The 13,691-nt window shown below is 42.5% G+C and overlaps 1 protein-coding gene across 6 annotated transcripts in view; it reads left to right on the top strand.

Annotated features, from left to right (window-relative positions):
• Sema5a (semaphorin 5A) overlaps positions 1-13,691 on the top strand; it is a 447,885-nt gene that overhangs the window by 209,824 nt on the left and 224,370 nt on the right. For all 6 annotated transcript variants that reach the window (XM_048813988.1, XM_048813984.1, XM_048813985.1 and 3 more), the window contains one exon: positions 13,187-13,232. In XM_048813988.1, the coding sequence (XP_048669945.1) occupies positions 13,187-13,232 (46 nt within the window). The remainder of the gene's footprint in view (positions 1-13,186; positions 13,233-13,691) is intronic.

Below are 13,691 nucleotides of genomic sequence, written 5' to 3'. Positions count from 1 at the left end.
AGTTAAAGTAGAAGGCTCCTAGTCCGAGGTTAGCTAGAGGTAGTTGGTGGTCCCTGATGGGTTGAGTTACAGCTTCCCTTCACAGTCTCACTGAGCGGGGTGTCAGTCTGCTTGCTAGAAACCCAGGGCACTGCCTCCTCTGCAACCCAGGGGCCTCCCATCTGTTGCTCTGACAAAGCCTGTGCCTCTTAAGATCATACTGAATTAATGGCCAGCCTTCCATTTAATTAAGCAAGTTCTTTCTTTCAAAATGTCTTTGCTGTGGGGACTAAATTTTAACTTCATATACAACTCTGTTTTTCTAAAATCAGGCAACACTTTCTTACTCCTTTTGGTCGCTGTAATTCCTGGCTTCACATCAGAGTTTTTTGGTAGAAGTAACTGTTGGAAAGAATATGTAGTTAAAGGAAGAGCTGGAGAATGGCAAGAAGTCAGGGGCTCTGCCGCCAGCAGCCCCCTTCGGTCCTTTTCTCTGAAGGACGCGTTAGGTCGAGTTCACGCAACTAAGGTAGCGTGGGCTGAGCGGGAGGAAATCAGCAATTGGAAGTAAACTCAAAGCAATGGAAACCATCGTGAAGGAGACCCCAGGTAATGATGGGGCCGATCTCTATGTACCTTAATTAGGGCTCAGGGAGCGCAGTTGTGAGGGGAAGGGGACGTGCTGCTCCTTCCTGATTCTCTTTTTCACCCCACCTCACCTTAAATTTCTTCAGACCTACAATTTTGGGTTTGAATATATTCTCCTTCCTACCCATTTCCTTCTCAGGGCTGGCATTAGGTCATAGGTGTGTTTTCTCTTATGATTCTCTTTGCTAAGATCTTGGAAGATGGAAAGATCTTGGATAGTAAGAATCAAGGTTGTCAAATGGCCATACTACCCCACATGCAATTCCTATTAAAGTTCCCATGTGTTTTTCATAGAAATGGAAAAAGCAGTGTTGAAATTCATTTGGAAAAACACGAGGTCCAAAATAGCCAGAGCAATCCTAGGTGAGAAAAGTGAAGCAGGAGGTACCACAATGACAAATCTTAAATTATATTTAAGAGCTAGAGTAACAAAAACAACATGGTATTGGCACCAAAACAGACATGGGAGCCAATGGAACAGAATAGAAGACACAGAGACAAATCCATATGAATACAGTGACCTCATTCTAGATAAAGGTGCCATAACCATACATTGGAGGAAAGACAGCCTCTTCAACAAATGGTGCTGGGAAAACTGGAACCATATGCAGCAGAATGAAATTGACCCCTACTTCTTACCATGCACAAAACTTAACTCCAAGTGGATCGATCAAGGACCTAGGCATTAGACCAGAGACCCTGTGCTTACTACAAGAAAATGTCGTCCCAACCCTCCATCACGTTGGCTTAGGAGCTGACTTCCTCAACAAGACTCCTAAGGTGCAAGAAGTGAAATCAAAAATCAATGAATGGGACAGTATCAAACTCAAGAGCTTCTTCACAGCAAAGGAAACAATCAAAAGTGTGAAGCGAGAGCCTACAGAATGGGACAAAACCTTTGTACCTGAAACACAGAGCATTAATGTCGAGGATATACAAAGACCTCAAAAAACTTAACAACAACAACAACAAAAAAACCCCAAACAAACACACAGACACACACACACACACACACAGCAAAATAATAAATAAATGGGCAAAGGAACTGAAGAGGCACTTCACAGAAGAAGAAATATGATTGGTCAACAAATAAATGAAAATCTATTCACCATCAATTAGAAAAATGCAGATTAGAACTACACTGAGATTCCATCTCACCCCAGTCAGAATGGCAATTATCAAAAATACAAGTAACTAAATGTTGGGAGGATGTGGAGGGGAAGTTCACTCATGCATTGCTGGTGGGACTGCAAATTGGTGCAACCCCTCTGGAAAGCAGTATGGAGATTCCTCAGAAAACTTAGAATGTAAACACCATTTAACCAGTTGTCCCATTCCTAGGCATATTCCCAAAGGACTTCAAATCAACATACTACAGTAATGCAGCCACATCCAATTTTATAGTAGTTTAATTCACAACAGCTTAGTTATGGAACCAACCTAGATGCTCTTCAACAGATAAATGGATTAAGAAATGTGGTGTGTGTGCACAATGGAGTATTACTCAGCCATAAAGAAGAATGAGTTTATGACCTTTGCTGGTAAATGGATGGATCTTGACACTATCATGCTGAGTGAAATAAGCCAGTCCCTCCAAAGAAACAAAGCTCACATGTTCTTTCTGATTTGTTGATGCTAACACACAATAAGAGGAGGGAGGAGACAAATAGAAGTGCAGTGGATTAGACAAAGGGAAATGAAGGGAAGGGTGGGGGGATGGGAATAGGAAAGACAGTGGAATGAATTAAATTTGACTTTTCTATGTTCATATATGAATATACAAGCAGTGAAACTCCACAACATGTACAACCACATGAATGGGATCCTAAATTGAATAAAATATGCTCCATGTATTTATAATGTCAAAATCCACTCTACCGTCTCATATATCTAAAAAGAACAAATAAGTAAAAGCTAAAAAAATTTTCTATGCTTATCTTCCTCCTCTTACCATCTCTCCCTTTATTCTATTTAGACTATTTGATTAATTAACCTGATCTGTGGACACACACACACACATACACACACACTATTTTTGAGTACCCTTTTTGTCTTTCGGCTTTGCTAGCCTTTCCCAATATTTACAAGACATCCTTATTTGCACAGAGGATCAACAGGGCATTCCTTCAAAATTCAGATTCCCCTGCCTGCAGCTCCCAGCTGTGTGGATTAACGTGACCTGGCGGAATATGCTTTCAACACATCGGTGTCTTCAGAATCTCTTTTGGAAAATACTTCTAACCATTGTCTTCTTTCTATTATTGTGTAAAAATAATTTCTGTACTTTTTTTACCCTGCTTGAGCTGGGAGAAGGTAAGCCCAGAAGAACAGTTATTACTTAGTTAGAACTAAGTAAATAAAGTCCCTGTTTCCCAAAGTCCCTGAATGAGCCCACAAGGTGCGAGGAGGCCTCCGCCTCTGTACTTGGTGTGCACTGAAGACCCTGAGGGCTGAGAATTCCTTCCAGTTGGTTCCAGCAGAGGCCCTTCAGGACTTGTTAGTTCACGCACTTATTTTTTCAAGGCTCTCTTCATTAAATATGTATTTGATCTACTTTATATGGGGGAGCATCTCAGGTGTTGGGTGAACAAAGAGGAGACATGTTCTCTGCCCAAGGAACACTTGGTAGCCTGTTGCAAGGCCTTGCAAGTGTGACCTCAGAATTGGCTCCTGGTTCTGTGAAGGCAGTTCTGTTGGGTCACAGTCACATCCATCCACTTGCCCATCGTCTATGGCTGCTTTTAAGCTGCAAATGGAGTATTGAGCAGGTGGGGCATAGACATCAAAGGAAATACCTGCTGCCCAGCAAAGTCTGTTGTCTCCTGGCCTCGTGAGTGTGACAGGGACCATTGCAGTTAAGTTCCTCACAGGACCTGAGTAAAGGGCTCTAAACCAACAGTGAAGAGTTGGTGGTCTGTGGCCCTGGGAGGCTGCGTTGACAAGGTGTTCTCCCCTCCGGCTTTGGAGATGCCTCAAGTACCTGGGAGCAAGAGAGAGATGTCACAGGGAAAGTCTGGGTTCCTGAGGAGCTGAAGGGGCTCAGCACAGTGAGCTGTGGCGATGCAGAGGGGGCAGTGATTGCAGACGAGGCACTGTGTCTTAGGTGGGGGCAGCATGTGTAGGACTTGGACTTCTCAACCTGGATTCCAGTCCAGGTGGCCGTGAGAACCGCCTGGGAGTTTTCCCCAAGAGCAGAGCCTCTCCTCAGGCCATCGTAGTCAGACTCTCTGCAAGAATCGCCAGACTCTGGTTTAGCAGGCTGCCGTCCTCTGCTGCGCGGCAGATTGGAGAACGTCTGTTACAGGTGTGGAGGAGCCAGGAGAGGCCTGGGCCCTGTGTGTGCATACTCAGACTGGCATTGGCAAGGGTCTTCCACCTGGAGGTGTGCAGAATGTGCTGGAGCTTGGAGAATCGGGAAATACGAGGACAGTTAGGGATTGTGGTGAAGGTGAGACGGGGAAGAACTGAAATCGAGCCCACTTTAGGGGACATGGAGATGAGAAGCCAGGTTTGAGATGTGTTTCAGAGCTGGGTATGACCTTGGTGGATGGCTTGACAAAATGGTGTGACTTGGGCAAGGGTGAAAGGTGATTTCAGTGAGGTTTGGGATAAGACTGGTCAGGACGGCCCTAACTGTAATTCTCTGCTTACTTAAAGATGTTTGAGGAAAACCCCTACATTTTAAGACCTTTGACAGTAGCCCCGAAAACAATTGAACATAGAGGTATTAAGAAGGGTGGCTCTTCCTAGGGAATCACAGGTTAAAGACTCATACAAATATTCAGTGGGTATTTTTTTTTTCAAATGAAAACTTATTTCTGTTATAAGATAAGGAAATGAAAAATGGAAAAGATCAAATTAAATGCCCAGTGGACCCACAAAAGCAGGGTTCAGTTTTGTAATAAATCATCACCCATAATCCAGAAATCACTTAGAGATTTGCAAGTACTATTTAAAGCACCATAAAGTTAAGTGACAGTATGATTATTAACAATATTGTTAATAACTTTTTCCCTAAATATACTTATGGGGAAAGTTTTTTTTTTTTAATATCTGAGATTTGCTAACAGCATTGGTTTAATTATTGCATGCTATTAAAAATCTATCTTCCTTACTTCAATCTTCTTGCTGAATAAGAGGCTGTCCATTTATTTCTGAGACTTTAACATCTTGGCATTTAATTGAGCACTATTAATACAGTTTGATGTAAGTTTGATGTGTTCTTTGAAACTTATTTCTAGTAATCAAGATTTTAAAGGGTTTGAAATACCCTTTTAGGTTTGGGAGAAGAATGAAATGCATTAAGACAGTTCTGGGAAGAGTAAATACTAGACACATAAAGGACAGGAAACATAAAATCAGTTATTTTAAAGTATTCTTAGCCCCAAGGACATAGATTTATTACTTTCTGAGGAAAGTTGAAAAAAATCTGATAAAATTATGACCAAATTATACAATTGTTATTGCATTTAAAAATATATCAGCAAATAAAGGAAAGAATTTTTAAAAACTCTGATCTAAATGTTTTCTACTTAAAATATAATGCTGTGATGTTTGGAGCATCTTTGTAATATTAAAATTTAACTTTTTAAAAACATATGAAAAAGTATATGATGACCGAAAGATGTTTAGCCTTTTCTCATAATAAACCAGCATAATGAAAATTGGTAGAAATAGCAATTATAGACAGACTGGCAATCTGCATCAACAGCCCACATGATCAAATTACATCCTCATATTTCTTAAAGCTATTAATATAAAAATATTACACTTAGATAATTAAAATAATTTTATGAGAACATTTTGGGTCTTAAAAGCTATAGTTTCTGTTTCTCCTTAGCTTGTGCAAAATGACACAAGTCTTTCTTAATGTTCAAGTCTACTAAGGTAACTGAAAACTTGGGGGCACCCTGTGGATGTCACTGTTTCAGACTCTGTGCTGATGATATTGACAGCTGTTGGGCGGAAACTCACAGGGAAGATGGAGAGAGGTGACATTGATGCAGGCACAGAGAAACTAAGTTCTCAATTGATGTCACTCCTCAGACTCATCCAAAGGGTGATGGTTTACAAGGACATGTGTTTTACTTTCAAATTGTTTCACCATCAACCTTGGTTCAAACTTTTTACTAAATGGCAATACAATTTTCTACACCATTGTTAAAATGTTTTTTATAGAGTTACTTGCTTTTCTATATTTATTTCACAAAATAAGTCTCCTTTCCTTAATTATTCTGTCTGCTGCTCATTTATAAGCAGGAGTTTGACTTACATGTTAAATAAGGACCTGGAATTTTTCTTTGATTTTTACAGTCCTATTCATCAGAGACCAATTGAGTTATTCTGAACGGTTGCCATTTTAAAACACCTGTGTCTTTCATAATTAATGGAGGTCAGAGTTAAGTTTTATAGTGTCTCTAGATGAAACGAGTCCTTTAGTTAATATGCTCACGATGGCTCAACCTTTTCTTTAATGCCAGCTGGATCCACTACTTTACATGAAGCTGCAATTGAACCTCATCTGTGATGGTCCACACTGCTCCCCAGAAAATACAGTTATCCTTAGTGATTGGTTGCTTGATGGGCCCCAGGGGGATGAGAGGGGACCCAAGAATTCATTTTTAATCCTAGAGCCAATAGGAAATAAACCCCAGTAAAGAGGAGTGGACCTCCTCGGAGGTCTAGTGGGGAAAGCATGCATGAGCTTTACTATTGTCATTTTGCAACTGCCAATTTGGATGGCTTTGTAGTTTGAATGATTCAATCTACTGGATCTATGTACTATGCACGTATTATTCATTACTCCTAAAAGTACTATGATTCATTGTATTTAAATCTGTAAGATCCACTTTTATTCCAAGACATTTGGGAAAGAAGTAGAATAACAAAGTCAATATTTTTTATTGACTTTAGCCATGAGAGCAAACCAAATTTACCACTTGGCAAAATCTTGCTTTGTACTTCTGGGAAGAATGGAACTCTGTGATGGCTTCCTTTATGTAGCCAAGACACTCTGAGAATCTGAGCTCTTAACCTCTCGCACAAACCCCTTTCCCCTGGAGAACGGCAGTGTCCTTATTGCTACCTATTTACATCTTGGTGTCATGAAGATTAACGAGACCGTATAAGTGCTTCAGGTTGCCCACCCTGGGTGCGGGGCTTGCTGGGCACTCCCAGTTGGCTGGACCCAGGAGCATGACTCCTTCATGCTGGAAAGGTTGGTGGCCTTTCTCCTGAGCCCCGCATATCTTGTTCTCCCTCCATGACTCCCACAATTGCAAGATAAAGTGGATGCCTCTGTGCCGGGCCCTGGAGAACAGCCCTGGGCAGGGGAGATAGATCTTACTTGTGCTATGTGAGCAGCTCAGCCTCTGGGAATATCCATTTTTTACTCCCTTCAGAAGATTTTCTTTCTTTTTGTAACCTTTAACTTCATAGTTCACTGACCTAAGCTGTAATGCATCAAGCTGTCTTGAGAGATTTCAGGTCCCCCAAGTTGCTAGCTGGATTGGAATTTTAGTTATTGCAAAAATGGTCTTGGAGTTGTACTCAGAACCACGTCATTTGAGAAAAGGTGTTTAGGATTGGTAGACTCCACCCTGTGTTTGCCATATTCTTAGGTGATTTATGGAGGTGATTAGGGATTTGTATAAATGTTTCATTTATAATTTATCTTTTAAAATACTTGGAAGCTATGGCAGATGAGGTGAATACTAAAATGTGCAACATTATGCATTTCTAATATGGGAAGTCCAGCAAGGCACTTAACTGATGACTTGTGTTTTGTGTGCAGAACTCTGTTTATTAAACAAATGTTTAAATGCACCTAACAACTCTGGGCCTTAAAAAATAAACACATTTTTTAAAAAGCCACACATATGTAGCTAACTGAATTATATTAGAATAGGCATTAAATAGACGATGTGACTATGTAAGATTACAGATAGTTCTGATAACTCCAGTTTGAAAGTGTTCAAGTAAGCTTTATCAAGTCTTCATGTAAAGTAAATACATGAAGATACATTTACACTAATGGTTTTCTTTTAACCTTTTTGTGTTATGAGGTCTCATTTAAGATTATTTTGAAATATTATTTGAGAAAAATAAAAATACATGAAAAGTACTTGTCAGAAATTTATTGAAATTTATCATGGTAAAAAAGGTGTTTTGTTCGATGGCTATGTTAGACATCTTCTTGTTACTATAACAAAATACCTGAGGTGATTAGATGGATAAAGACAAATTTTCACTTTAGCTCAGAGTTTCAGAGGTTTCAATCTGTGTTTCACTTGATCCTGTTGTTTGGGGCCTATGCTGCCATGGTACCTGTGGTTGGTGTATTGAGGAGACCTATTTACCTCAGTAAATCAGGAATGTCATGTAGGCCATGCAGGTCAGCAAGCAGAGGCTCCCAGTATCCCCTGCACAATCATGCCCAGTGACCTAACTTCTTTCCTGTATTCCTGACCTCCTAAGGCATCCTCCACTTCCCAATAGCATCACAGTTTGGGGATCAAACTTTGACTCATAGGCCTTTTGGAGACATTTCATTTCCCAATTATCCATTTCATTTCCCAATGGCCATATAGTCAACCAACTCCACTGGGCCTTGTACATGTCTAAAAATGTCCCTCCCCCATTTTTTAGTATTCTGACAGATTGTACGGTATAGTTCTCTAGTTTCAAAAATGAAGAAAATGGTGCCCTCTTAAAATGAAGGGCAGACAGTTTTGGGAAGAATTCAAGCAAATAATGAGTGAGAAGGGAGGCACCATGTCATCAGCCACACCAGTGGGGTCAACCTGTTCTCTTAATGAGGAGACATATGTCACAGCCAGACTGTAGCCCCAGAGGTGGGAATTGATGGCCTGGAATCAAGAGCTCATTATGAGAAGCACTTGAACTGTCTTAGAGTGACCATAAGTGCTCCTGGGTGTGAACAATGAGCTTGTGGAATAATGACACAGTAAGGGCTGGTGCCGTGCACTACGTGAGTTTTCAGTGCAGGTGAGATGAGGAAGAGGGTATTGGATGCCTAATTGGTGAGTAAATGAGACCCAAGTGGCACAAAGGGTCTCTCTCTGAATCCTTGGACAAGTCACACTGCATCTCTTTATTTGTACAATTTCCTTCATCCATAAATTGAGGGGTGTATATTCTTTAATGACAGCTCTAGAATTCTTGGATTCTTTGATTCTCCTTTAGATTAAAAAAAAATTGAGAATGAGTTAAAAATTGCCAACTTGTGTCTTGTAACCAAGATAATACAACCAGAGGAAAAGTCCACACACCTGCGTTACTTCTCTGCAGCATGGTGTCGGGCATGGGCATGGTGATGGTAACAGTGGTGGCATTTTTCCTAGAAGGCACATGCCTCCTCCTCTCTGCCTCCTCCTGCCTCCTGCTCTGTATCTTCCATATGGATTTGTTATTACTAATGAGAAAATTGGGAGGGAGACATAGTCATCAGGTGTTTGGGAGAAGGAGGGAGATGGTTGAAATTCACTGGCATTGTTTGCCGAGAGGAGGTGACTTACAGACTCATAGCATGCAGGAAGCAGAAAAAATAATGTTCAGAAGAGTGACATTTGCTTAGGGACCCATGGAATTCGAGTGTGACGTGGTTTCAGTCCTAAATCAGTGTTATCTGCTGTGGAAAACACCTGACTTTGGAACCGGAGATTCAGAGGTGGTCTCTATACCTCCACCCATTGCTCCCAAGTAGAGAGAGGGCCCTGAGCTTTCCTCTCCAAGTATCTGCTGGGAGCTCTACAGAGCACGGTGGCTCCTACCATCTTCTTTCCTCAGTGATGGGAGGGAACTTCTTTCTCTTCCTTGGTGTATGAGGGCTACCATTCCAGAAAGTATTCCAAGGTGCAAGGTGGATGTTGTAGTGCAATCATCGCCTGTGCGTCCGCGCGCACGCGCACACACACATGTGTATGTGTGTGCATGTGTAAGAGAATAGGAATCTTGGGTTCGAATAGTTTCTCTCAACTAATGACAAGAAAACTAATGCGTCTCCTTTCCTAAGACCCAATAGCACCACTACCACCCCTCCCCATTGCAGCCCATCCCTAAAGACACAGGGATGCCTGTGTCACCTCTGCTTCTAACCTGCGATTGCTGGAAGGCAGAACCGCTCTTTCTGTCCCAGTGCAGTGGAGAATATGCTGAGAATTTCAGTGTGCCTTGAAGTTTTAATAGTCTTTATTTTCAACTGGAAACTGCAGCTGTTAATTGAGCACTTACACTGGATCAGGCTCCATTCTAAACAGTTTCCTTGGGTTTAAATTTCAAAACACCACCACTAGGTGGTTAGGCGTGATAATCACTTCCATTTTCCTGATGAGAAGACTGAGGACTAGAGTGGAAATCACTTCCTTCCCGAGGCTGTATGGTGGCAGAGCTCTTCTTTGTACAATTATTCTGAGCCACCAGGGAATAATGCCTCCCCTAGTACAGGGGCAGCTGTTTGCAGTTAGAAGGCTCAGGGGAAATGGTGGAGGGTGGAGCCCCATTGCTCAGGGAGGTGATGGGTTGTATTTGCCCCTCGTGTCCCTTGCCAGTCCCTCAGCTGAGAGACGAGTCCTGTGTATGGATTCCTCACCTCCCTTACAGGAGAGGTGTGGGTGCCTGTCCACAGCCGTTGAGAGTATGGGAAAACTTGGGACGCTGGTGGCCTCCACGGTTTCCCTTGGCAGTCACTCTGTTCCACCTGTGCACTGAGCTCACCTCCCTTTCCCTCAGATGAACTTCCTGTTGGAAACCTGGCCTCTCCCTGGTGTCTGACCAAAACAAAACAAAACAAAAAACCCACTCTCCTATGGCATTCCTGCTCCCCTGAGGACCTGGTATCTGGCTCTGCATGGAGGACGCTGGCTTTACTGTAATAAAAGACAGGGAGGTCTCCTCCCCACAGCCTTGCGGTAAGGATGGCACATGCCAAGCAATGCTTCCAGAAGGTTCTCTGGCAGGATATCAGGGGTTAAATTGGAGAGACAGAAAGCATGTGGCGAGAGGCTATTGTGGTTGGCAGGAGACAGGCTTCACTTGGTGGGTGGCATTATGCCCATGGTGTGGGAGGGATTGTGATGATCCTGGTGCCCAGGGCAGTGCCAGCCCTAGTCTTGGACGCCCTCCAACAGCGTGAGCACAGATGCTACTGAGCATCAGATTCTGCTGGGCTTCGTCCGTCCCATCTCTGACCATAACCGTGTTTCTTGGTCCCCTGGCAGCTGTGCCTGCCTGGCATGGCCGCATTTGGCATTCTGACTGCAGTGGCAGGTCCAGTTCTGACATCTGACATCTTCCATCTTTACCCCTCCCCAAGGTAGTGTAGGGGACGTCATCTGCATTTGCTTCTCACTGGGAAGATTTTCATAGTGCCATAGAAGTGACCTTGGGCAACCCATGGTACAACCCGGCTCCTCTAGACCCTGCCCACACTCATCCACACCTGAGGGTCTGCTCTCTATTGTAGATCAATTTTTTCTTTCCACTTCCACTTTCACCGAGTTGATTTCTCCTTTCATTCTGGAATGCTGCTGCTGCTGCTGCTGCTGCTGCTGCTGCTGCTGCTGCCCGGGTGGCTCCTTCATGATGATAAGGAGCCACCATCATCTCAGCCAGAGACCAACATGGCCCTGTGATGGAGGGCAGTGGGTTTTCTCCCAAAGCTGCAACACTGTGGACCTGCTATTCCTTGTATCCCCTGATAGTGTCCATTTCTCAGATTTCCTGTGTCTCATGGGGGACCACAGAACTGACTCAAACCCTTGGGAGCATCAGTGTCCTCAGGTGGACGAACAAGTCCATATTTCTAAACTGAATTCCTCAATAAGATGGAGTGCCATGATACTGAGACCCTGGGTGAAATTCACATTCCTACATATAAATCGTGCCGAGTCGGGGCCATGGATCGGAGTGGAGACTCCTGAGGAACAGTTGGGTATGCTTTTACTGAAGTTAAACTCAGTTTCAGAATCAAATGCCCTTGTCCTTTTCTAATGCATGCAGATGGAGAGAGCCAACCGTGACTTTCCCAGTCCCCCACACTGGGGACTTACTCACCAGCTCTCCTGGCAGTCTCAGTGTGTCCACTGGCCTGGTGAATGCCTTTGTCCTCTGAGCTGGGCATGTTCTTAGTAGGAAGCTTTTCTCCATATTTTTATTGGTACATTATAGTTATCCATAATGGTGGGATTCATTGTTGCATATTTGTAGATGAACTTGATATAACAATGTAGTTTGGCCAATATCATTCCCCAGGATTTCCCACCCTCTACCCTTCCCCTGCTCCCTTTCCTTACTTTGCTGGTCTCCCTTCAATTTTCATGAGATCCCCACCACAACCTTCTTTATTTCTTTTTTCCTCTTTAGCTTTCGCATGTGAGAGAAAACTCACAACTCTTGAGTTCTGGATTTGGTTTAACATGATGTTCTCGGTTTCTATATATTTTCCTAAATGCCATAATTTCATTCTTCTTTATGGGTGAATAACACCCCATTGTATATGCATACCACATTTTCTTTAACTGTTCATCTGTTGACAGACACCCAGGCTGGTTCCATAGTTTGGTTGTTGTGGATGGTGTTGCTATAAACAGAGGTATGTGCGTGTCACCATCGTATGCTGACTTTAATACTTTTAGAGTCAACACTGAGGAATGGCTTAGCTGTGTCATATGGTGGCTCCATTCCTGTCTTTTGAGGAAACTCCATACTGATTTCCATGGTGGTTTACCAACTGGCTATCTGCCAGCAGTGTAAAAGTGTTCCTTTGTCCACATCCTCTCCCGCATTTATTATTATTTGGGTTCTTTGTTTAATAACTTTATTTTGTTTATTTATTTATTTTTTTATGTGGTGCTGGGGATTGAACCCACTGCCTCATACATGCGAAGCAAGCATTCTAACCACTGAGCCGTAGCCCCAGCCCTGGTTGTGTTCTTGATGGAGTGAGATGAAATCTCAGTGTTTTTGATTTGTATATCTCTAATTTAATGATTTGCTTTTTTCTCTAGCTTTTTTGATTTTTTTCCTCTAGCTTTCGTAAATGAGGTGACTTGATTGAATTTCTCTATGATGTTGAATATTATTATTTTTTTGAGACAGGGTATTGCTGACTTTGACCTTGCAGTCTTCCCCACTCAGCCAAAGGATTCCAGGTGTACACAACTGCACGCAGCTAGATCAATCCTGATTTTGAAATTGTTGAATATTTTGTGGATATATTATGGTGTATATAACCATTTGCCTCCTGTTAAATATTTAAGATGGTTTCTTTTGCTAGTAAAGATGGTGCTTGTATTTGTTGACCAGTTTTGTTTTTCTTTTGCGAAATGTCTGTTTAACACACTTGGCAGTTTATTAACTGGATCACTTGGTTTTTTGATGTTTCATTGTTTGAATTCTTTACATATTCTGGGTATTACTCCTGCATCAGGATAAGTCTGAAGCCCAAATCTTCATGTGTTCATGTCCTTTATTCTCATAACACTTATGAATTTTTTAGAATCCACTAAAAATAAACCTGCTCTCCTCTTGTGTCTTGCAGGAACTACCTCTTCAGATTGCAGCTTGAGGACCTGTCTCTTATCCAGGTAGGTGCTATTTATTGTTCTCAGCTCTCGTTTTCCATCCCAATTAACTCAGTTTTGAGGGCAGGGAGACAGAAGCAAGGGTGCCCGTCGAGGCGGGGCAGTGTCTCACTTCTCAGCTGGTCGGGCCACAGGACTCTGGGCTGCCCTGTTGATGTGAGTTGCCACTTAGCTGAGTCCCCATCAGCCTCTTCCTGTTCCCTGTAACCTCCTGTTTCACAGGAGCCATCCTGACTTACTCTTCCTCAGGTGACAGCCAACTCAAGGACATTCCTGCAAAGTCTGGAGCGTCCCTTTGCTCTCCGAGAGCACCCATTGCTCGTGGGGTGTGATTCATGAGATTCAGCCGGCATGTTCTTAGCAAGAGTCTTAGTTTCCTCTTTCTGTTCTTGATTAGATAAATATGAATCTAGGGCTTAAAATCTACACAGAGCAAAGAATAAACAAAATAGATCAAAATAA

This window comes from Marmota marmota, unplaced genomic scaffold, assembly GCF_001458135.2.
Source record: "Marmota marmota marmota unplaced genomic scaffold, marMar, whole genome shotgun sequence".
Classification (NCBI taxonomy): domain Eukaryota; kingdom Metazoa; phylum Chordata; class Mammalia; order Rodentia; family Sciuridae; genus Marmota; species Marmota marmota.
Note: the sequence above shows the minus strand (reverse complement) of the source record. Positions and strands in the feature narration are given on the sequence as shown.